The 23,208-nt window shown below is 32.0% G+C and overlaps 2 protein-coding genes across 6 annotated transcripts in view; both read left to right on the top strand.

Moving 5' to 3' along the window:
• The window catches only part of LOC131929761 (anoctamin-7), a 34,976-nt gene extending 28,041 nt beyond the window's left edge, over positions 1-6,935 (top strand). For all 4 annotated transcript variants that reach the window (XM_059286119.1, XM_059286116.1, XM_059286117.1 and 1 more), the window contains 12 exons: positions 166-248; positions 525-662; positions 1,023-1,218; positions 1,598-1,709; positions 1,985-2,039; positions 2,504-2,601; positions 2,814-2,938; positions 3,543-3,748; positions 4,416-4,549; positions 4,989-5,079; positions 5,549-5,680; positions 6,117-6,935. In XM_059286119.1, the coding sequence (XP_059142102.1) occupies positions 166-248; positions 525-662; positions 1,023-1,218; positions 1,598-1,709; positions 1,985-2,039; positions 2,504-2,601; positions 2,814-2,938; positions 3,543-3,748; positions 4,416-4,549; positions 4,989-5,079; positions 5,549-5,680; positions 6,117-6,200 (1,454 nt within the window). In that variant the 3' untranslated portion in view covers positions 6,201-6,935. The remainder of the gene's footprint in view (positions 1-165; positions 249-524; positions 663-1,022; positions 1,219-1,597; positions 1,710-1,984; positions 2,040-2,503; positions 2,602-2,813; positions 2,939-3,542; positions 3,749-4,415; positions 4,550-4,988; positions 5,080-5,548; positions 5,681-6,116) is intronic.
• A 4,063-nt stretch (positions 6,936-10,998) lies between these two features.
• On the top strand, positions 10,999-22,367 carry LOC131929760 (lysosomal amino acid transporter 1 homolog). 2 transcript variants are annotated; one of them, XM_059286113.1, is made up of 9 exons: positions 10,999-11,080; positions 16,816-16,928; positions 17,279-17,519; positions 17,940-18,069; positions 18,562-18,664; positions 19,089-19,297; positions 19,580-19,666; positions 20,013-20,183; positions 20,665-22,367. In XM_059286113.1, the coding sequence occupies exons 3-9, from the start codon at positions 17,329-17,331 to the stop codon at positions 20,809-20,811; spliced, it is 1,038 nt and encodes a 345-aa protein (XP_059142096.1). In that variant the 5' UTR covers positions 10,999-11,080; positions 16,816-16,928; positions 17,279-17,328; the 3' UTR covers positions 20,812-22,367. The 2 variants fall into 2 exon arrangements, with proteins under 2 accessions (XP_059142096.1, XP_059142097.1); XM_059286114.1 differs by lacking the exon at positions 10,999-11,080 and adding an exon at positions 14,790-14,868.
• The last annotated feature ends 841 nt before the right edge of the window (positions 22,368-23,208 follow it).

The raw sequence follows: 23,208 nt of genomic DNA on the forward strand, positions 1-23,208 counted from the left end.
ATATTGTTTAGATTATATAGGCCTATACTTTCACCAGTTCCTCTTCCCCCCCCCCCCTCCTCAGAGGAAAATATTTGGCAGAAACACTAAAACATGTTGAAGATTTATTTTAGACTATCTCTAGATTTCCATAAATAATGTTCTTAAATTATCTTCCTGCTAAAGCTGTGACATTTTTGGAGTATTGGAAACGTAAAAATGCCAGTTTGGCTCATCACTGGGATTGTTTAGATTTTGAGGAGGAAGAGGTAATTACATTCCTGTGTGAAATAATAATGTGTCCTGATTATGTTTTTTTTTTAAGTTAATTGTGGTTTTTAGACACTGATAACATCATTATTTAATATTGTAAGAAACAGTGATAAAATATATTAAATAATTAGTTCACAATTGGTTTTGTAAAAGATGAGTAACTGCAGGAGCAAATTGGTATTGTAATGGTAAAACATTTTAAAAAATCATTTGATGTTTTCTAGAATTTTTTAGAATGTCAATTACGCCACTGTAAATATTTGTAAATACAGGAGAGACCCAGACCAGACTATGCTGCCAGAGCTCCAGAGTTGAAGGAAAATCCCATCACTGGCATAAATGAACCATATTTTGATCCCAGTAAAAGATTTCCCAGAATCCTCTCTGGTATTGCAGCGATAGTCATTATGGTTAGTATCTCAGTTATTCAGCTATTAAATCACAAATTATGGAGACAATATAAAAAACATTTAATAATGTTCAAGGAATGATATTAAAAATAAATTTTAACCGTTATTGTCTAGATTTTTTTTAAATGTAGGAATAGCTGTGAAATCTTTGCCAAATAAACTGAATTATAAAATTTAACAGATACCTTTTTAAATCAATAATAAAATGTATCACTCTTGTCTTATTAGGTCCATTAAAAAATTAGCACTTTACCATTATTTGAATATTTTAAGATAATATTTTTGCGATAAAAGTGTAACACTTTTATAGAATGATAAAAATCCTAAAGAATGATAACTAAATGCTAACTTTTTTTGCAGATGTGTCTAGTCCTCATCTTCATCATAGCTGTCATCATGTACAGAGTCCTCATCAGCATTCCATTGTTTGAAAACGAAAATCTCCGAGCTCGGGCCTCAACCATAGCCAGCATGACAGCTGCTGTTGTCAATCTCATCATCATCATGACCCTAGGGAAAGTCTATGAGAAGCTAGCCTATAAACTTACCCAATGGGGTAAGCTGTTGAAATATCAATTGACCAGACTTGTTTAGAGCATTGAAAAAAATATAATAAAATTTAAGGATATTTTTTAGTTAGTATTAGGAAGTTAATGTTAATATAGTAAATATAAATGAACCTTATTTTAGGATTATTTTAGTTAATATTAGAAAGGTTAATGTGAAGTTGATAAATCTAACATCAAAATTTTCATTTTTCTAATTTTAACTAGCAAATATTAAGACCTCTCAGATGCATATAGATTTTTTTTTTCAATGATAACTTAAATTTAAAACTTTAGTTTCCTCTTGGTTTATATTAAAGTTCTGTGATTTCATTACCTCAGTATAAAAGTAAAAGGGTGTATTTTAGTACCTGATATATTTTATTCCAGAGATGCATCGTACACAGACAGAATTTGAGGACCAGCTGACGTTTAAAGTGTTCATCTTTCAATTTGTCAACTTTTACTCATCCATTATTTATGTTGCATTTTTCAAAGGGAAGTAAGTAATGCAATACAGAAGCTACAATTCCTTTGAGAATAATTCATATTTTTATGAATTTCTTGCACTGCAATATTTTTAGTAGTCTTGAAATTTTACAGAAATCTTTTTTTTTAAATTCATATTTCTCTACTCTGTTATGTAATGAATTTGTTGCTGCAATTTCAAAAAAACTCTTCAGGGCCTAGAAGTAGTTAGTTTCATAAATAGTCTAAATCCCAAGAGTGTTGGAGCCTTATATAAAAAAGAACTTTATTTACTTATTTTTATCCCAGATTTGTTGGTTATCCAGGAAACTATAACAGGTTCTTTGGACTTAGGAGTGAAGAGGTAACCATATAAAAACAATATTTTTCAACTCATATTATCTCACATTCTAAATATAGTAAGTAGTAGTCAGTAAAAATCCCTTTCAAACCTGACGGTCTATGGGGAAAGTGAAGTAGAGTTCACTTGTTTCTGTGACCTCCACATATGAAGGGATAGTATGGTCAGCACTATGCCCAGGCGCATTTACTTAGGTACCTACCAGAGTTGCGTTGGATGGACCCAGGGATAATCTACTGACTTGAATCCGGATTCAAACTTGAGACTTACAGGTTAGCAGTCCAGCTCTCTGCTGCTAGGCCACTCAATCTACATATAAATTCATAGAACTAATAATGTAATCTGGAAATATTTTCTTATTTTTGGATTTATTTTTAGGATATTTGCTTTCAATTATTTATTTTTTAAAATAACTTTTTATTTTAGATCCTAAAATATTTATTTATGGAAATTAAAATATGTTTTAGTGTAACAATGGTGGCTGCTTGGTTGAACTTGCCCAACAACTGGGAGTTATTATGATTGGTAAACAGATTATAAACAATGCTCAAGAAATTATATTGCCGTAAGTAGGGTCGCCACTTTTTTTTTTTCACATTTTTTTCTACAAATTTTTAGCTGTAAATGTCAGTTTAATGCACAACATGAGGCACTAGTAAAACATTAATATTTTGAGATATATGATCATTAGTAAAATGTAGGCCTATGTTAAATATTATTATGAATGAATAGAAAAACATTTTCCTGTTGTATTCTTATTTTAAAATTTTTATTTAGGAAACTAAAAGGATTTTGGCATCGGCTCAACACACGGTTTGACAAGAAAGTCCAAAGGTCAAGATGGGAGGATGACTACGAGTTGATAGAAAATGAGGGTCTGTTTCAGGAATACTTAGAAATGAGTAAGTTAAAAATAAAAAGTTATGATCATGACAAAAATGACACTTCAGTACCATACAGCCATCTTAGTGAGATGGAGCTGGTGCTTCAAGCCTGAGAAAAAGTTCCAGTTTAATGTAGCTGATGAACTACTGGACAAATTTAATCTGTATCACTTGTGTTTAAATATTTAAATGGGATAGCTTTTCATTACAGTGATTGACAGCTCCTAAAATGACCATTAACAAAAAGAAGTTTGTAAATTTACTTATGGTACAGGATTAAATAACATTATATCTTACTAATAGTGAATTTTTATGCCACTAAAATTAATTCTTCCAAAATCAGTGAATTTAGCATCTATTGATAACCTAATTGACTAATGTTATTACATTTATTTTTTACTGTAATTGAACCTTTGTAATCTAATAATCTAAAACTTATATCACATTATATTTAATATGATATAAGAGAGCTGCACACCATGTAGGCCTATGTGTTGGAATAATCAATTGCTTGAGATTATCATAGCAAAGTATTCAAAACATTCAAGCAAGTATTTGAAGAGTTCTAAATTTAAAAATTTTGTTTCATACATTTTCACTGGTTGTGTTTTTATATTTACAGTTCTCCAGTTTGGTTTTATCACCATTTTTGTGGCTGCCTTCCCCTTGGCTCCCTTGTTTGCACTTTTAAACAATTGGGTGGAGATCAGGCTTGACGCCCACAAGTTTGTGTGTGAGACCCGGAGGCCAGTGGCGGAGAGGGCCCAGGACATTGGCGTGTGGTTCACCATCCTTGAGACATTAGCTCAGCTTGCAGTCATCAGCAATGTAAGCCAGTGCTGAGCTTGTCATCTGAACTAGCAGTGAATATAAGTTCATGTGAAGTTAAGAAGGGTGTAATCATAAATAGGAATGAATATAAATTAATGTGGAGTCTGGGGGTGTAATCATAAATAGGAATGAATATAAATTAATATGAAATCAATATAAATTAATATGGAGTATGGGAGAATGTAATCATAAATTGGAATGGATATAAATTAATGTGGAGTAGGAAGGGTGTAATCATAAATAGGAATGAATATAAATTAAAATGGAATGAATATAAATTAATATGGAATGAATATACATTAATATGGAATGAGTATAAATTTATATGGAATTAATATAAATTAATATGGAATGAATATAAATTAATGTGGAATCTAGGAGGGTGTAATCATAAATAGGATTAAAGATTTTTAAACTTTGTATCTAGGAGACTATAATCATGATTATGACTGAATATAAATTAGGTTCACATTAAGGGAGGTGATGTTTTAGTCATGATTAAAATTGAATATAAATTAGTTGGTGTGGGAGAGGGTGTATAATGTTAATTCATTTTTGTATTTGAATTTAAGGAAAAATTTTATATTATCCACCTTTTAATGCATACATGCTCATGTTTAGTAGATGGCATGATTTTTTTTACAATGCCCATCAAAATTTTCAGGCCTTCCTCATAGCCTTTACCTCTGAGTTTCTGCCTCGGCTGATGTATCAGTACCAGTACCAGTGGAGTTTGGATGGGTATACAAATTTCACGTTAGCCGAGGCTCCTAACAATACCCTTAGAGAACCATGCAGGTGGGTGTTTACACAGTAAAAATGATAAATTTTAGTGACATTTTTTTAAATTACTTGCATATTTAGTAAGATGAATTTACTATGTTGAATAGTTTCATTAACAATACTATTTGTCTATGTTGAATAGTTTTATCAATGTGATAAATTTATGTTAAATGTCATGTTATAGCAAATGTATAATGTTGAATGGTTTCATCAGTAATTATATTATCTATGTTGAATTGAATTATTAGGATTTTAGTTAGACAAATTTACTATGTTAAATTTTTTCACCCATATTACTAATTATCTATGTTGAACGGTTTCATCAATATGACAAATTCTTGAATGGTTTCATCAATATGACAAATATACTGTTGAATAGTTTCATCAGTATAATAAACCTACTATGTTGAATGTTATAATAAGTAAGACATATGTTCTATTTTTAATGTTTCAGATATCGTGACTATAGAGAACCTGATGGGAACCATACCATGTTTTATTGGAAACTATTGGCAGTCAGACTTGCTTTTGTCATTGTATTTGAGGTAATGCTCTGTGAATTATATCACTGATCAGATTTTTTTTTCTTTTAATTGTCATTGTAGGCCTACTACAAGAATTAGTTATGAAACCTGTAGATTTGAAGAAACTTTGCTAGTTTAAATATGGTTTGTTATATAATAAATGTATTCGGTTCATGCAACTAAAAAATTGAGAAATTTTTTTTCTTTCACCTGCTTTATATCAAATGAAAAGAAAATTTCCACTAATAGTATTTTAAACAATTTTTTTGTTAAATGTTTTTTATCCTTCATTTCTTTAAGTTTTAACATTTATTAATGATATAGACCATTGTATCTTAAATAAAGATGTCATAAAGGGTGTATGTATTACACCTATTACTTGTTATACATTGAATTTCTAAAGATTTTTACTACGATGGTTTGCATTCACTAAAACTGTTATCTATGAAATAATTGTGTCTTAACCACTGGTTTAATAAATCCCATGCAGCATGTTGTATTCGGCATCTGTAAGATGATTGACATACTAGTCCCAGACATTCCAGAGACTCTTGAGCTGAAGATCAAGAGAGAAAGATATCTGGCGAAACAGGCTCTAGCAGATACAGATACACTGCTGATGGTAATTTCTGTTTTGTAACTTTTTCGGTGTAACATTTCTTAAATAGCTTTAAGTACAAATAAAATACATTTTTTCAAAATTAATTAATAAAATAAAAATAAATAACCAAATTGCTGGATAGAATTAAAAACTACAAAGTTAAAAATTATGAATACAGATCATGATTAGACTAAGCTATAAAGAGAATTTCCCTTTTGTTTTGTTGGTTTCTTATAGATTGGAGTAGACTTACAGAATGAAGATTTTTTACTATTTAAATTAATTTTATTTGAAAATATAGCTATTTAACTAGATTTTGATCAGCTATTCTTCCATTTATAAATTGTTTATTTTTAAAATCCAAATAATATTTGACTGCTAAATTTGCTATTGCTTTTGAAAATTTAAATGCATTCTTTTAAAAACCTATAAAATAACTTTCTTTCTCATTAATTAGATGGCAAGAAGAAATGAATTGGAAGAAGATGATGTAGACTTGAATGTAAGGAAAACACCATCACCTAAAACTTCAGCTGCTTAAGCATATTCAGCATTTCTACCAGTGTGTAGCTCAGTCTCTGCATTTCATAATAAAATCATTGACCAAAAAGTTTAGAAAACCATAACTGATAAGGAAATTGAAGGAACAAAACAGTGGAATAAATACAGCATTTAAGGTCTATTGTGATAGTTATCTAAAACTTATTTTTACCAATATTGTTTTGCATTATTAGACATTATTTTATTGTTCCCATTAATAATCTGTATCATTTTTGTGCTTTCAAAAAAACCTAATTATAAAATTATCTAAATTTTAAAAATAGATTCCTTTTTTATTTAAAAAATATAAACATAAAAATAGTTATGTTCCATTAAAAAGAAGCACTTTAAATTATACCGCAACAATTTTTAATCATGTAGGTTAAGGTAGATCTGATAGCAGAGTGGCTTTGCGCTAAGGATTACAAATAGTTAATTATACATGCTGTTCAATGAGCATGCCTACTTCACACACATTATTTAGTCAAATGAAAATGTTTCATATAATTCCATTGATTGGCTTTTGTATAAAGTTGACATGCATTGCTTAATGCTGTTAATGTAGATTATACTTGATTAGATTTTTACTGTCAAAATTTGATATTTTTATAAATTTATGATGTAAGGTCTATTTCAAACATATTTTGACACAGGTAAAATGAGAAGAATTTGTAGACCAACTTTACACTAAGCAAGAGTAATAAAAATTAATATTCCTGCTTTTGAGAAGGGGGGGGGGGGGTTGAATAATTAATTTATTTCTTGGTAAGCAAACAAGCTCTGTTGTGTTTTCTATTAATTACTTTTAATTAGTTTAAGCATTTTTATTTGTAAAACTTGGTCACAGGCCATTTATCTTGTTAATGTACATGTTTGCAATACGCATGTATTTAGAAGCCAAATAAAGTGTGTTTATAAGGTATATGGACTTACAATTTGATGTAGCGAGGTTATGGTTAGTGTATAAATATATTTCTGCTTAGAAGTTTGCATTTTGAAAATATATTGTCCCCGTAGTTATCTTTTTCAGCTGTGAGGGTACTGCAGATGTTTATGATAAATCTGAGAAATACTCCCCTATTTTAATGGGTTCTCTTTGTCAGTTTGAATGTGTCATACTAAATAGATGGCAAGTGCAATATTTCAAGCTTTCAATATTGAGCTTCTATATTACATTTTATTCAATTGATGTGGTTGAAATAGTTATTTAATTTTCTAGGCCTAATTTTTTTTTTGTTGTATAAAAATATAATGGTGAAATAAATACAATCTAAATGTTTAAAAACATTTCTTAACTAAAAAGAAATTACTCCTAAATATTTATAGAAACAATCTTTTATTTTTATGAAAATTTCATATCGTTATTGCCAGTTATTTCCCCTGAGAAAAATTCTACCTCTTGACTAATCTCCCCTACTTTGCCTCCACCTGGATACCACTTGTTAAACAAATTTACAAATTCAAGCCTGTTACACTAAATTGTGCTAAAATTACATGTGATTTATTAACTCTGCTCTTTGTTTAAAACCAATGTGATATTTAACACTTTCCTTCTATCGTATTATATCATAATCTGCCTTGATGTTATGTACAGTTTAAATCTCTCCTCTAATTTGTCAATTTTATTTACATATTCATGACACTTAAGCTGTTCATATTATATTCACAAAGCAGCAACATATATTTTTCTGTTCATTTAATTATATTTTGAATTTTTTTTATCAACTTGTCTTAACTACTGTACAAATTATTTGATGTTTTTATGCATTGCTTCTACATTGCCTGTTTAAAATATTTTTATATATTTAGTATCCCAAATTTAGGCATGCTTTGAACAAAGAATGGATAACTTCAATGCCTGATGTAATTATTATTGAAGACTATTTCATTCTTTTCTGATCGCTGTACAGATATATTTAATTTCAATCTCTTTTTTTTTCTTTTGAAATTATAAAGATACTAATAATTGTGCTCTAAATTAGTGTTTTTGTTTAATTTATTATTAGTTAATGGATATTTTGTATGACAACTTTTTGTAAAGCATAGCTAAATTCACCTCAAATTTAGACTGGTACTTGCTTGCATATTTTGCACTCAAAAATTTTAAACAAGGCAAAAATCCCATATAATAGTATTGTAAGTTGGCTTAGATTATTACCTTATCAAAAACCCTCACACTGCACACTTACAGTTAGATAATTCTTACTGGTGATTAGAGCAGTGTTTCTTCCAGACTTTTTTCTCCGGGGGGGCACTTGAAATCTTCGGGGGGGCGGTAAACTTTCTTCGGGGGGGGCGGACACTGTTAAAAGTATATATTTTCTATATAAATTATATAAATTTCATTTCGTTCGGGGGGGCGGTAAAAATTTTTCGGGGGGGCAAAGCCCCCCCGAAGAGATGCCTGGAAGAAACTCTGGATTAGAGGCGGGGAGTGCGGACCACACCTGGTGACACCATTTAGGGGGTGACATCATGGCAAAAAATTGAAAATATATAGAAGAAATATGCATTTTGCCAGTTCAATTAATGGTTAATAAGAGTTAATCCACCAGTTCTGATAAATGACTATAGATAGCCATCTTTACCATTATCTGTACACACTTTAAAACTATCACCGAGGGGGGGGGGGGGTGACACCAACTTCAAAATATAGAGAGAATTAAAGGTTTGTTAAGTATTTTGAACAACAGATAGGTCAATCTACGAAAGTAGAGGGGATGACACCAAAATCTAATAACTTACGATGAAAACTATGCTTTTTCCACATAAATAAATAGGTGGATTGTGTGCACACATTAATGCCATTAGGCAACTTGGGAAGGGGATGTCACCAATTGCAATTGCATATTATGTATACATTAATATATATAGGTTTTACCTATATATATATATATATATATATATATATATATATATATATATATATATATATATATATATATATATATATATATATATATATATTACAAAGTTTTTATCCGGGTGGGGGGGGGGGGGGGTGACACCATGAGGTCCCGAAATATAGATTATAGCTAACGATTATATTTAGTAAAATAATTAAAAAGTGGTTAATGAAAGCGCCCGCCAAAAGTTATCTCTAAAGTTCAAAGATGTACGACTAATTGTTGGTGGAACATATGTACTGATAAACCCTTGGTCTTATCTCTATAGTTGAACAAAGACGCAGCACTAAAGCACATTCATATAGATCAGGGGTCTCCAAACTTTTCAGTCCGAGGGCCGCATTAAGTATCAAACTTCAGCTCGGGGGCCAGTTTCTTCCAGGCATGTCTTTGATTTTTCTGAGCGAAGTTCCACAGCAATCACCAACAAACGTTTTTTTTCCGTGGACAAATTTATCTCAGCAGGCCGGATAAGAGGACCTCGTGGGCCGCATCCGGCCCGCGGGCCGTAGTTTGGAGACCCCTGATATAGATCTATGTTGAAGCTGTTGGATGCGGGACACAAGTGTTGAGGCTCATCATCTGATGGAAATGTTGCATATAATTATCATATAAGTGTTGTATACGTTGACAGCTGTCAGTTGCGTTGTGCGCGTCTACAGTTAGTCTTAGTTGTCTTTCGTTTTTTGAGTCTTTATAATTATGATCCACTCAAAAGACGAGTAGAAAGAGAAGCAGAGACTTAAAACATATTTTTATATTGTTTCATGTGTTTGGAACCCAAAAGCTGTTAGTAATCATTGATAACTTTGTAAGAGGTTGGTATTTTTTTCCATTATGTGATATATATATATCGAAGCAGCATTCACGGTTGAACACAGTTTTTTAATCACTAACATTGAAAATGTGATATTTAGGGTCCCTATTTATTTAGCCAGCAGACTCATTTGTTTATGAAGATGTGTTCATTACTGGTTTTTAGAAAAGCAGTTATCCAGGTGAATTGCCAAAATCATTCTTATTAGTCCTGTGCTTGCCAGCAAATTATGGATGTCTTTCCCTAGACTGGTGTAGAACGAAAGGCCGACAAGACAAAAGGCCGACAAGGACAAAAGGCCGTGTCGGCCTTTTGTCCGGATCCCCTCCTAGACGCACGTTATGCCTTCCCCGTTAATTGCTTTTTTTATACGAAACAATAAACTTGCCCAATGTTCAACCCTACATTTTTCTCCTAAATAACAAAATACGTAGCATTCAATTGTAAAACATAAGCCCAGATATTATAAAACTAGCATACTAGTCAGAAATAGCATACACGCGAAAATTGCTAATTACTAAATTACTAAGTTTAACATCAATCCCATCACAATTGAAAAAGTATTTTTTTTTACAATCAAAACTTAAGCTTTCTCATGGGCTAAAATTTTTAAGTATGTGTAAAGACAGTTTGAACAGTGCGGTGATCGAGTCAACTAAAATATGTAGGCATATATATATATATATATATATATATATATATATATATATATATATATATATATATATATATATATATATATATATATATATATTATAGGCTATAAATTTACCAGCGTAAAAAAAAAAATATGGCCCCCTTTCAAGTATTCACCGCTCTCCCAACCTCAAAAATCTGGCTACACCACACTCTCGTGTGTGCTTTTGTTTGCTAATACCTAGCCTAATAACACTCACCCCCCCCCCCCCCCCCCCAACCCCCCCACCATCCCTCTTATTAAACGGTCTGAAGTATACCACTGTGCGCGATATGATGGAAATTGATTGAAACGTCCACTGCAACAGCTTATGTTATTGTGTAACAGAGTCCAGCGCAAGACTAAGTGAAAATTACGTGGGCTGTTGCACTGAAGTATACCAACACAAAAACTCTAAACAAAGCACTTTGGCGTAATATACGGCTTATAAGAGGGAAACACTCTTGGTAATTCAGCTGTTGGTAAGTCAAGGATTAATTTAATATAACTAGTAGTTCGTTTTAAAAATGTAACAAATCTGTTTTGATCTCTGTGGATATTATACTTAATCACAAGTTTTATTTTTTATTTTTAGAAATAGCCTACATTTAGATCTACCTCCGCCAATTTAAGACACGAAGGGGATATATAAAATCGGTGGCCCCTATACATCAAGTTTGATAAACGTAGGTTGGGATTAGTAGTTTTTCTTATTCTTGTTCTTTGAATCTGGAGCTGACATGTCAATATCCTTAATATCATGGCACTAGTCACTTCTGGTCATTTTAATCTTCTGGTTTTTCTCTAAGTTGTGCCCTGCCAACACTACTGAACAATTAGTAGGCCTATGGGGGGGGCAACCCCCTCCTCCTGAAGAAAGTCTAAGCCCGCCCCGAACAAATTGGAATTTATATAGAAAATATATACTTTTATCAGTGTCCGTCCCCGTCCCCCCGTCCCCCGCCGCCCCCGTAGAAAAAAGTCGGGAAGAAACACTGGTCAGGTTTGAAAGGGGAACTTTACTTTTATACGATGTGAAGATAGTCTTTGTATATTTTAAACCCATTCTCTCCTCTTGTCAACTGTCCTCACAAAAAACCGAATCCCATAGTATGATGTGACAAACGTATTTCTATAAGCTAAACGAGAGCGAAATTGCATGCAGATTTCAATATCAAACAGGAACATTTTTAATGATTTTGTTATCCTTTGAAATAGAACCTAATTGTAAATTAAGACAAAGGTTGTTTGCACGTATGAACCAGATAAGCTATCGTAGGTAGGCATAAATCAACCTAGAAAACTAATTTTTAATCAACGCTTTTCACACATTGCCCCAAAAGGATCAAGTGAAATTGGCAGGGCCTAGCTACTTTTTAGCGCAATTTCCATTCTGGACTATTGCGATTATTAACTCGTCATTTCTGGATGTATGAATGGATGGATGTGTGTCCGCAGCTTTAAGTCGTATCTCCTCCTCAACAAAGCAATGTCGAGGACTAGTTCCAAAAGCAAATATGTTAAGCAAGTTCCAAGGATGATTGTGGGCCAAAAAAATTCCCGGAATTCCTTCCTGGATTTCCCGGAAAATGCAGTTTTTGCTCCATATCTCGGCAACCAGACCACTTAGCGACTTGAAACATTTACCAATCGATTCCTGCCATAATTTAGAACAATATTGCCGAAGAAAGTTTTTAAAAATATCCTTTCGTTCGGTCACAAAAAAATATTTACTACTTTTTTAAACTGAGCATCTTGTAGGCCTAGGACGAACATTTAAACTGAGCATCGTGTAGGCCTACTCGTTAAAATAAAACTATTTCCGTTGATATAGGTTAATATAGTTGTCCTTTTTTTAGCGCAAAAAAATATCCTTTCGTTCGGTCACAAAAAATTAAATATTGTTATGGATAACATAAGGAAATTGCGCTTAAATTGTTACTAGACTTTTTATTAACTTGTTTTTTTTGCCTTGAGTAAAGTTGACTTGATCCGGGGTAAAATCTCTATTCAATGTGCTGTAAAACGCCCAAAACAGCGCATAATAAAAATGTGTGTCACAAAAAATGTGCAACTGAAGTTATCAAAAATTACGAAAACTTTGGAACGTTTTAAAAAGAATATAATCTATTCATAGTGAATACAAATAAACAAGGAAATCTTGCACAAATACCAAAATTAGAGATTGGCGTCGTCCATAAATGACGTCACACTCGTAGGGGGGAGGGGGGTCAGTAATTTTGTGACGGTGTGTGATGAGGTTCTGATGGTGCGAAGTCACACTTTTGCATTATATAAAAGCAATGTTAGAAAGCGAATTTTAGACGCTATTTCGCGTTTTAGAACATTGTTTTGATACATTGTAATAGGAATTGATTAAAATACTCTATTTTGACAGAGTTCAGAAAAGATTTTTGAAAAATATCGATGTTTAAAAAAATTCAACTTCAATTTTGAGGGGGGGGGGGGGGGGGGGTGGTTGTAGGCTGAGGTGCGACGTCATTTTAGGGGGGGGGTCTGGCTTCTTGTGACGATGTGTGACGGAGGGGAGGGGGGAGGTAAAAATCGTCAAAAAAGCGTGACGTCATTTATGGATGACCCCTTTTAAGATTAAGAATTACATACACTGGGCACATGTGGAATATGCAAGAGGGATGCACAAATCACAAAGTTAGCGTGTAGTAGAGCATGTCTTGTCTTTTCGCCCCCATGTTTGGAATTTCTTTTAAACATTTCAGTTTATTTGTGTTTTTCACCATTATTTAAATCTCTTGTCTTTAAATTTTAGCTTGCAGTAATAATTCGGTTAAAATACTAAACGAAACTCTGTAATAAAAAAATCTATAGCGTTTTCTGGCTACCACGCTTTTATTTACGAAAGCAAATTAGTGTTGTTTACTTTTTTCAGTGCTAATTATTTTAAAGCTTTTAAAAAAAATATTTTCTCTCCCCCCTCCCCCCACCCACACAATGTTTAGATATTCGTTCTACATGAAGTTGACATCACATAGGCTACAGAGTTTCTTCCAGGCATCTCTTCGGGGAGGGGGGGGGGGGGGGGGGGCACCGCCCCCCCCCCCCCCCCCCCCTCCCCAAGAAAAAAGTCTACCGCCCCCCCTCGAAATTTATATAGAATTTATTTATATAGAATATGGAATTTATATAGAAAATATATACTTTTGACAGTGTCCGCCCCCCCCCCGAAAATTGTTATCCCCCCCCCCCCCCCCCCCGAAAATTTCAATTGCACCCCCGGAGAAAAAAGTCTGGAAGAAACACTGATAGGCTGTGACTGAAAATATTTCATTTGCGTTAAAACCCGATCAGTAAGCATCTAGCGATCGCTAGTATTTTATCTTTTTATCTCCCCATTAAATATTGACTTTAGCAATTTTAAAATTAAATTTGTATGACTAACCTAATGTCTAATTTCATAAAAAATAATATATATTCTTGCTGCTGTGTCTAGTAGCGTAGCGAGGGGGGGCATATGTCCCAGGGCGCCGACCTTAGGGGGCGCCAAAATGGGTTGGAAAAATAAATTGAAAGGTTAGGGGAGGGGGGTGCAAATCGAAAAGTTTGTCATGTCCCCGGGCGCCGGGAAGGGTCGCTACTCCTCTGGCTGTGTCACCAGAGACGAATCAGAATGTATCTGGAAAGTTAAAACGACATCGCTGCATTAATTAAAAGTTGGTCGGAATTAAGTTACAAGATTTACCATATCCAACAAAGTGACAAATAAACGTGCGTTTTGAACCGAACAAAAGCGTTTAGAATGTAGATCTAGAAGATCTATGTTTAATTCTAATATCTAAGTTTGAAAAGTAAAAGCCAAAAGGGGAAAGGTTCAAGATTTATTAGGGCCTATGTTCTGTTTATCCTGTGTTAAATGAAACCTAATCCATAACTGTAAGCCTAGACCTAGAATTATAACTTAATCATGTCGATACCAAATTCGTTTCATTTTGACTTGTTAAATGAATAGAAACCATAACACAACTCTTCAAGTTAGCTAGGCCCTACATGAGATGTAGATCTATATTCACATTGGACACATCCATGTTTTGTTTCATTTTTTTTTTAAATTTTTGTTTCATTTTTTTTAAATATTATTTTCGGCAACTGCACTTACCATCATTCAACAGGGGATGTAATCTACGTTATTTACTATATTTAGACTACTAGAGAAATAAGTAGATTGCCTAAGTCTAAATTAAAATAATTTAAATTAAATAGATCTAGATCTAGATCTAGTAGTCAAGTGAATTGTGTAAGACTACTTTACTTTTGATGGCTTAATTTTAAATTTAGATCTAGATCTAGATATTCTTAGTCTTACTTAAGTTAAAATTTAGAAATTATATTATTAAGTTAAGACTTAAGACTTACAAAAAGTGGTAATCTATCGTTTTGGGTACGTAAAATCGCCCGCGGCTATTTATGTACGAAAACGTTACCTCGTTGTCAAGGCTTTAATAGAAGTATATTGTCATACTTTTGTGTCAAATATTATAGATAAATGAATAATAAACCTAAATCAATGGCTAAATATATCGATATAGGCCAGAAATTAACTTTAAACAGCAGTGTCTGAGAGCAAGATTTGCTATATAAACAGCAGCCATTTGTAAAATAGAGTGGCTTCCCCCTGAAACTGGCGCTAAAAGCTTATAAAAATAAAACTCTGACAAGATGGCTGCTATAGTAAATGAGCATGGTTGCATCTGTTGGAAACATCGCTAGTCTTCATTTATTACGGAAAAGTTTTAATTCAATTGTTTAAAAACAGTTACATAAATGAATCAAGGAAACATTTTTGAATTTTTAAAAACATAAATCCTCCTCAAAATGTGAAATAATTATTAAAATTTAAGGAGTCACCTGTTTTTCACATTACAAATCGCGGGCGATTTTACGTACCCAAAACGATAGATTACCCAAAAAGTGAAAGTGACAGACAAGTTGAAGTAAAGTAGTAAAGTACTACTGTTACAGTGTTACAGTAAAGTTAACTTACTTTACTTTTAAGTTAGTTAAACTTTAGTTTAGACCATCTCTACTCTCTATTACTATTAGTTGTTATTAGTATTACTTTTAATCCTATAGGCCTACTATAGAACTAGATCTCCTTCTAGCCTACCACTGTTGCCAGGTGTCCAGTTTTAAACTGGACAGTCAAGTATTTGAGCAGACTGTCCAGGATAAAATAAATATAAATACTGGACAAGTATATGAATAATACTCTGTTACCCCCCTTCTTCTGCTTTGCGGCATACCTGAGAAGGGAAGGATGGAAAGGTGTCCAGTATTTTCGGAAAAGGTATCTGGCAACCCTAAGTAGATCTAGATCTAGAATCTAGTAGTTAGTAGTAGTTAGGGGGCATCCGTGATAAATGATGTCACGCTTTTTTTGGACAATTTTTACCTCCCCCCCGTTACACATCGTCACAAAAAGCCAGACCCCCCCCCCTAAAATGACGCCACATCTCAGTCTACAACCCCTCCTCAAAGTCGCAGTTGAATTTTTCTTAAAACATCTATATATTTCCAAAATCTTGTCTGAACTCTGTCAACATAGATTATTTTAATCAATTCCTATTACTATTTACTAAAACAGTTTTCTAAAAACGTGAAAAACATCTAAAATTCATTTTCTAACATTGCTTTTTTATAATGTAAAAAGGTGATGTCGCACCATCTGAACCGCCCCTCCCCCTCATCACACACTGTCACAAAATTACTGACACCACCCCCCTACGAGTGTGATGTCATTTATGGACGACCCCTTAGCCTACTAACTTAGTAACTAACTACTCAAAAAATTACTACTACTAGATCTAAATTAACTACTACTACAGTCACTAGTCTACTTCTACTACTACAGACTACAGTACTTGACTCACAGACTAGTTACTAGATCTAGTAGATGAGTAGCTGTCTACTAAATAGGCGTTTCGACATCCAGACTTTTGATGCAGTCTTTATAAAAACTCGCCATTTTCCGAGGTCATTAAGTTCTGCAACTTCTGCCGGCCGAACTAGCATAGGTTGGGCAGCAGCATCTTCTGAGTAGACACTTAGAAAATTTTACTCTCTACTCTTCAATTCATATTTCCACTATTTCCAGTTAGTGCAACTATTTTAAATTTATGATTTTATCGATTGAATTTTTGTGTATAAATTTTAAATTACGAATAATATATTACTTTACTAATAGAGCCTCTTCCGATTGAGCTTGGTGACAGTGACTTGCAATGAGTCTATCCTGAGTCTGAGTTTCAAGTAACTCAGTCAATTAACGATTGAGTTACTAAGAAGTTTATTACTCATGTAAGTGTATCAGCTGTAATTAAAGTAGGATATATTTTAAATTACATGGGTAGACCTTTATTAAAAATATATTTATTTGTTGAGTACAGGTATGTGATTTTGGTTTTAAAAAAAATACCAAGATTAAAGAGTTTAAAAATACAACTGTCCTTAAACTTTGTGTCGGTCTATTTTCTAAACAATAAAATAAAAGATATTATAAACGTATCAGAACTTTATGGTATTCTTCTAGCTTTTCAATTAATATTTAGCAGGGCCGTTGTTAGATTTAAATGCTTTATGGTATAGGGTGTTGATACCACACAGTTTTAGCATTATGCATCTAATGAATTTAATTTAATTTATTACAGACGGCCTACAACCAATCTTATCTTTCAACACTGACGAAAAGTCATCAATCATGGAAACCCAGTATAATTTATCACTACTGAAGCTTAACATTCCTGTCAATCAAACAAATGGAACAGATTGTGTAGACGGGGTGCAATGGGTTTATGCTGTGATGGGAGAATGCTGTATTACTGCGAGAGAACAAGCTTCTGCTTATCTTGGAGTTGCCTCTCTTGTATTGTGGGGTTTGGTTGGTTTTCCGTAAGTATGAGTTATTCTGCATTAAAAAGTTTTACTTTATTTTCTTTGATGAGTTTTGTATTACACGTTTTAGAGGTTTATAATAATTTAAATGTAAAGACAGTATTGCAAATTTGTTTGGCCTATATTAAAATAATATGGGACAGTGTGGCCAAGCGGTAGAGAGCTAGACTGCTAACTCAAGAGTCTCGAGTTCAAATCCGGGTTCAAATCAGTGGAATGTCCCTGAGTCCACCCATCTCTGATGGGAGCCTAACTTATGAGGTCTCTGAAGCAGATGAACTACTTCATCTGCCCCATGTGTCTTGGGCAAGAACAGGAAATTATGATGATGATATTAAAATAATACTTACCCTGCTGGCTAGAAAAAGTTTTCTTGATTGCTGGTAAATTTCATTTATTTCTCTTTAATTGCAATAGTCAGATGTGTAAAAACTTCTGCCACATAGATGGAATGGCGGGACTGAGTTTCCTCTTGATACTCCAGTGGGCTGGTGGTGACCTGGCCAATTTGACTGGGTGTCTTTTAACGAGGCAGAACAATTTTCAAGTAAGTATGGAGCATTAATCTCTTGGATAGAAAGTTTTCAAATACAAATATTATATTATATATAGAACAATTTTCAAGTAAGTATAGAGCATTAACCTCTTGGATAGAAAGTTTTCAATTAAGTGTGCAAATCTCATATTATATATAGAACAATTTTCAAGTATTGAGCATTATCATTAACCTCTCGCACACAAGCTTTCAAGTAAGTAGCTTATAATCTTACATTATATGTAGAGCAATTGCCAAGTAAGTGTAAAGCATTAACCTTTTACATTATATATATAGAACAATCTTCAAGTTAGAAATGTTAGGTTGCTGACAGCCAACTTAGAAATATTTTTAAAAATATCTGCTTACAAATATTATATAGAATATGGTGACCTTTTTATATATATTTACATTTGAAACTACCCCTTTAAGAACAATTTAGCCAAATTTTGATATTACAAACAATACAGGACATTATTAATATATTGAAATTATTTGTTTCAGATTATCCTTGCTGGGTATTTTGTGGGCATGGATGTATTATTGTTGCTTCAGTTTCTTTACTACTTTTGTATTCATAAAAAGAGAAGAGCAGATCTTTCAGAAGGTATTGTTTGAAAAAAAAAGAATCAATCAGGGTTAAGCAAGAAAAAATATAATAGATTTATTATGCATGATGGTATTTTATTAGGTAGATTTTATTTAAAAGAATTAAGGTACAATAAAAGTAAAAGTTCTAATTCTATAAATTATCTACTCATTTATAATATACTTTAGGAATACATATTTATAGCTTTTATATTAACTCTTGTTGATTAATGTTCAGTCTATAGCAATTTAAAATAATTGTACCTAATACTAATTGTTTAAAAAAAATGTTATTAATACCTTTCGATCTCTTATTGGTGTATTGAATGAATTTATGTAAAATGAAAACAACTTAAGCATCTAAATCTGACTACAAAAATTGTAATGAAAGTTGGCTCAAAATCATGACTCAAATTTAAAATTCTACTTAATTCTTATTCTAGATAGAAAAGATCTGATAGGTCGTCAAAAATCACCGAAACCAGTTTTATGCCTGATGGGTGTGTTTGCTATTTCTTCCTTCATTGGGAAACAGTACATGTGGTCTATTTTTGCAAATACTGCTGAAAATAGTATACATCCAAGCCATGTCTCCCGTTCACTGTTGTCTGTTTATGAAGTTGATGATGTTAAAGATCCATTATACTGGAATGTAAGTTTTGTGTAACTTTTTATATTTGTTTGTCAATTGGTCATATAAAAGATTTTAATTTTTATTGCATTTATAAAGTTTTTTTTTTGTTACTTTGTTTTAAACTGTAAAGGAGAGTCATATATAGAATACTTAATTTACTTTCACAAATATTTATTTTTAAAATGCCAATCAGGATTATTTCACAATTATTAAATAATTATGAATTAAGTTTATCAAAATCGTTTTAGATTTTAAAGCTTGCTATGATTTTATTTATTTTATATTTATGTATATTTACAGAACCCAAGAAATGTTATAGGATACTTGATGGGGGTAGTGTCTGCTGTGTTTTATTTGGGTTCTCGCGTTTCCCAAATATATAAAAACGTAAGTTTTTTTTGTGCTCTAAAGCCTTATTTGATTGTTAGGTTTTAAAATTTAATTTTTAAATAATTTGTTTGGAGTGGGGCAAGATGGGAATGTATTTGTAAAGTTATTGTTCAAGAATTTATTTAAGAATAAGTTTAAAATATATTCTTTATAATTTATCTGGCAACATTTAGAGGAGGTAAAGGACAAGAGAATGTATAGCTGAAAATCTAAAACTAGGCTTTTTGACTAGGCTTATGCATGACCTCTTGACCATCTTGTTTTAATTATATAATCTTAATTATCATTAATAATTAGTATAAAAAGTAGTTGGCCTATTGTCATTGATCAAAATGTATTGCAGGTGAAAGCCCGATCAACGGAAGGTCTAGCTTTTTTAACATTCACTCTGGCTGTTTTTGGTAATCTTACCTACGGAGGTCAAATCGTAATCCTGGATTTCAGCCAGGATTACATCATAGAGAAGTTGCCATGGTTGCTGGGAAGCTTTGGAGTTGTCTTCCTTGATTGCACTGTATCCTTGAGTCACTATATAAAAACATGTTGTCATAGATACTGAATCTAAAGTGTCATCATCATCTCTGTCCTCTTTTGTGCTTGAGCTGTTATTGAATGGTTGCTATTTGTATGAAGGGTGGTTGTAAAGAAAGATGTATCCCATAATTTTAAAATCCTTGGTTGCATGGTTAAGTTCACAGGTTATGTGTGATCTCTGAGTATTTAGGATGCCCCTGTTTCTTCTCAATTCAGTGAATTTATGTGTCAAATCAAGGAAAGTAAAAGCAGGTTGTTTAAGTACTATTCAGGGCCGTAAGATTTCTTTCCTCACAGTACATAAAATTATAATATATTTTAAAACTTTCTGTCAATTATCAAAGCAATGCCTAATTTTTGCTTTCAATATAATTTTCTATCATACATAGTCTTAATCATTTATATCATTTTGTAGATTCTTTCCCCTTATTCACACTGTTGTTTCCTTATGAAGTAAACAGATATTAATCCAGTTTGTTTACTACAGGAAAAATAACCAAATAAGAACAGCAGAGGAAGAAGCTCTCCTAACTGGAGAATATATTATCAATGCCGATGACGAGAATTCTCAAGATGAACAAACTGAAAATCAACATGATATTAATTAACAATATTTGTAACATTTAAAAATATTTTTTTTTAAATATTGAAAAATCTCAGAATTCCAATGGAACAGAACAATATTACTTTAATTTTACATCCTCTTTTACATTTCTTTTAAAGGTTGACAGTTGTTTTTTTTGTGCCTATATTTTAATCTTTATCAAAATATTTTCCTACAATATTGGCTGTGTAAACAAGCTCTTCTTTAACTCTCCATGAAGAGAATTTTATTTTATTTTAAACTTTAAAAAAAAGGTTTCTTAATTACTTTATTTCACTTGTGACTTTTAATTTGTTGTTTTACAAATACCATTTTTATCTTTCTTTTTGGTTTGTGAAGAGATATTATTTTAACCTTCAATGAGCCAATATATCACAGTTGTTTCCATTGCCCCGGGTATTGTATATATTCTATGATGGAATTGATTCCGTTATCATACCTGAATTATTTTAAGCTGACCCAAAAGTCTCAAGTTTGAATCCCGGTTCAAGTCAGTAGAACGTCCTTGAGGCCACCCAGCTCTAATCGGTACCTAACTCACGATAGGTAAAGTAAATGTGGCTGGGCATAGTGCTGACCACGTGATCCCTTCATATGCTGAGGTCACTAAAACTCTACTCCAGTTCCCCTATGGACCATCAGGTTCCAAAAGGGAACTTTACTTTTAAGCCTAACTCATTTAAATTCTTGAAGCAGCAGAGATATTTATGTCGTTGAGTGTGTTAAGTTTATCACAAAGAAACAAAAAATAGTATATTAAATTTGGTCACACTAATATGTTTAAATAGTTTTCTATTAATAATGATGTCAAATAAATTACAAGTTTATTGTATAAACCATCAACGGTATGTAGAAATGTATTTTTCTATCATATTCCTGGTCGATATACTTGTACTGTTGTTTTTATATTATTTGTTTTATCTCCACATATTGGTTATTTTAAAAAAAAAAATTTTCTTAAAGGCTAAAAGGATTCATTAGTAGGGACTTTATCTGCTACTTATCTATTGCTATTGTTACTTGGTGCTTTCAATTCTCTTTTTAACAAGTTTTAGTATGGCCAGTTTTTAACTTATGTTGAATTAAATTGTTGTAGTGGTTGCTGCTATAAAGTTTAAACTTTTTTAAATGATTTTTCAATAGACTTAGCAGGTTGATTTTGCAGATTTTGCTGCATTTTAATAGGACTCATTGACAAAGGATATAAATATCTTTTAAACATATCTTTTTTTGTTTATTCATGCACAGATTGATTGCTTTTTGAAAATTTTAAACAGTAAACTCACATTGATGAAGATTAAACACAGAATCCTACATTTGATATTGACGATAAACAAAAATTAAGTTTTTTAAATAATTCTTATTACTGTGATATGGTTCAGTTTATGACCATTGTAAAAATATAAACATAAATTTCTCTTAACTGTTTCCCTGCTGATGAATTATCCTGTACAGTGTTGTATGCAAATGCATGTTATTAACTAGTCACAATTTTAAAGGATTTGTATTTTTAATGTTCCATATATAGTGTTTTTGTAATACTTTCAGAACAGACAATTGATGCTGCAGTTAAATTAAGATAGTCAGGATTATATTAAAAAAATAAGAATTTTACTAAAAGTACTTATCAAGCTATTTTCAGTTTGTTGTTGGATTTTTATCAAAATCCATACTTGCTGGTATATTAAAATAGTGAATTTACATGGTTAAGTGTTTTATAGAATTCAAGAGAAAAGTTATTTTTATACTTCACTTTTAAAAAATATATTTTATAGCAGTATGAGATTTTATGTCCTCTAAAAAAAAAAATTATTAAATTGAAAGAAGCAATAATTATGTTATTTACCATTTGCTTTTTTACAAAAAGTTAGTATCTGTTAAGATGCCACGTAACTTCTAATATTATGACATTTTTGTGTTTTTAGATTGTGAATACTGCAAGTGTAAGAAGTATGAACCACACTAAAATGTTTTTAAAAATTTTTTCAAGTTGGCCTAAAGTATTTCTGGTCTTTCAGATGACACCCCCCCCCCCCCCCCCCCAACTTTTCCAGTTCGCATTTAGAGAATGGAATATAAAACCACCTAATAAGATAACACTGCAAATTTTTAAGATTTACTTGGGATAAAAAGTCATCTTATTATCCAGAAAATACAGTAACATGAATTATCCTCACATTAATAAGATTTAAGAATGTATACATTTTATTTATGTTTTTGTTGTGAGTCATCTTGCGAAAAAACATTGAGTTATATTCTTTTCTTAATACTAGATCTAGATACGAGTTTTTTTCTACACAGCTATAACTTGTGTTGAATATTATAAACCATTGTATGAATACATCTATCAAGTTTCATTTATCAATAGGGTCAATATTTCAATATCCGTATTTATGTTATG

Source organism: Physella acuta, unplaced genomic scaffold, assembly GCF_028476545.2.
Source record: "Physella acuta isolate Inbredline_101_S28 unplaced genomic scaffold, ASM2847654v3 ptg001671l, whole genome shotgun sequence".
NCBI classification, from domain to species: domain Eukaryota; kingdom Metazoa; phylum Mollusca; class Gastropoda; family Physidae; genus Physella; species Physella acuta.

Bases quoted from the DNA above. Each gene is read 5' to 3' on its own strand.
- LOC131929760 (XM_059286113.1), top strand. From the start codon at position 17,329: ATGGAAACCCAGTATAATTTATCACTACTGAAGCTTAACATTCCTGTC. The intron at 18,070-18,561 runs GTAAGTATGGAG...TATTTGTTTCAG, and splicing joins CGAGGCAGAACAATTTTCAA to ATTATCCTTGCTGGGTATTT. The intron at 19,667-20,012 runs GTAAGTTTTTTT...AATGTATTGCAG, and splicing joins TTTCCCAAATATATAAAAAC to GTGAAAGCCCGATCAACGGA.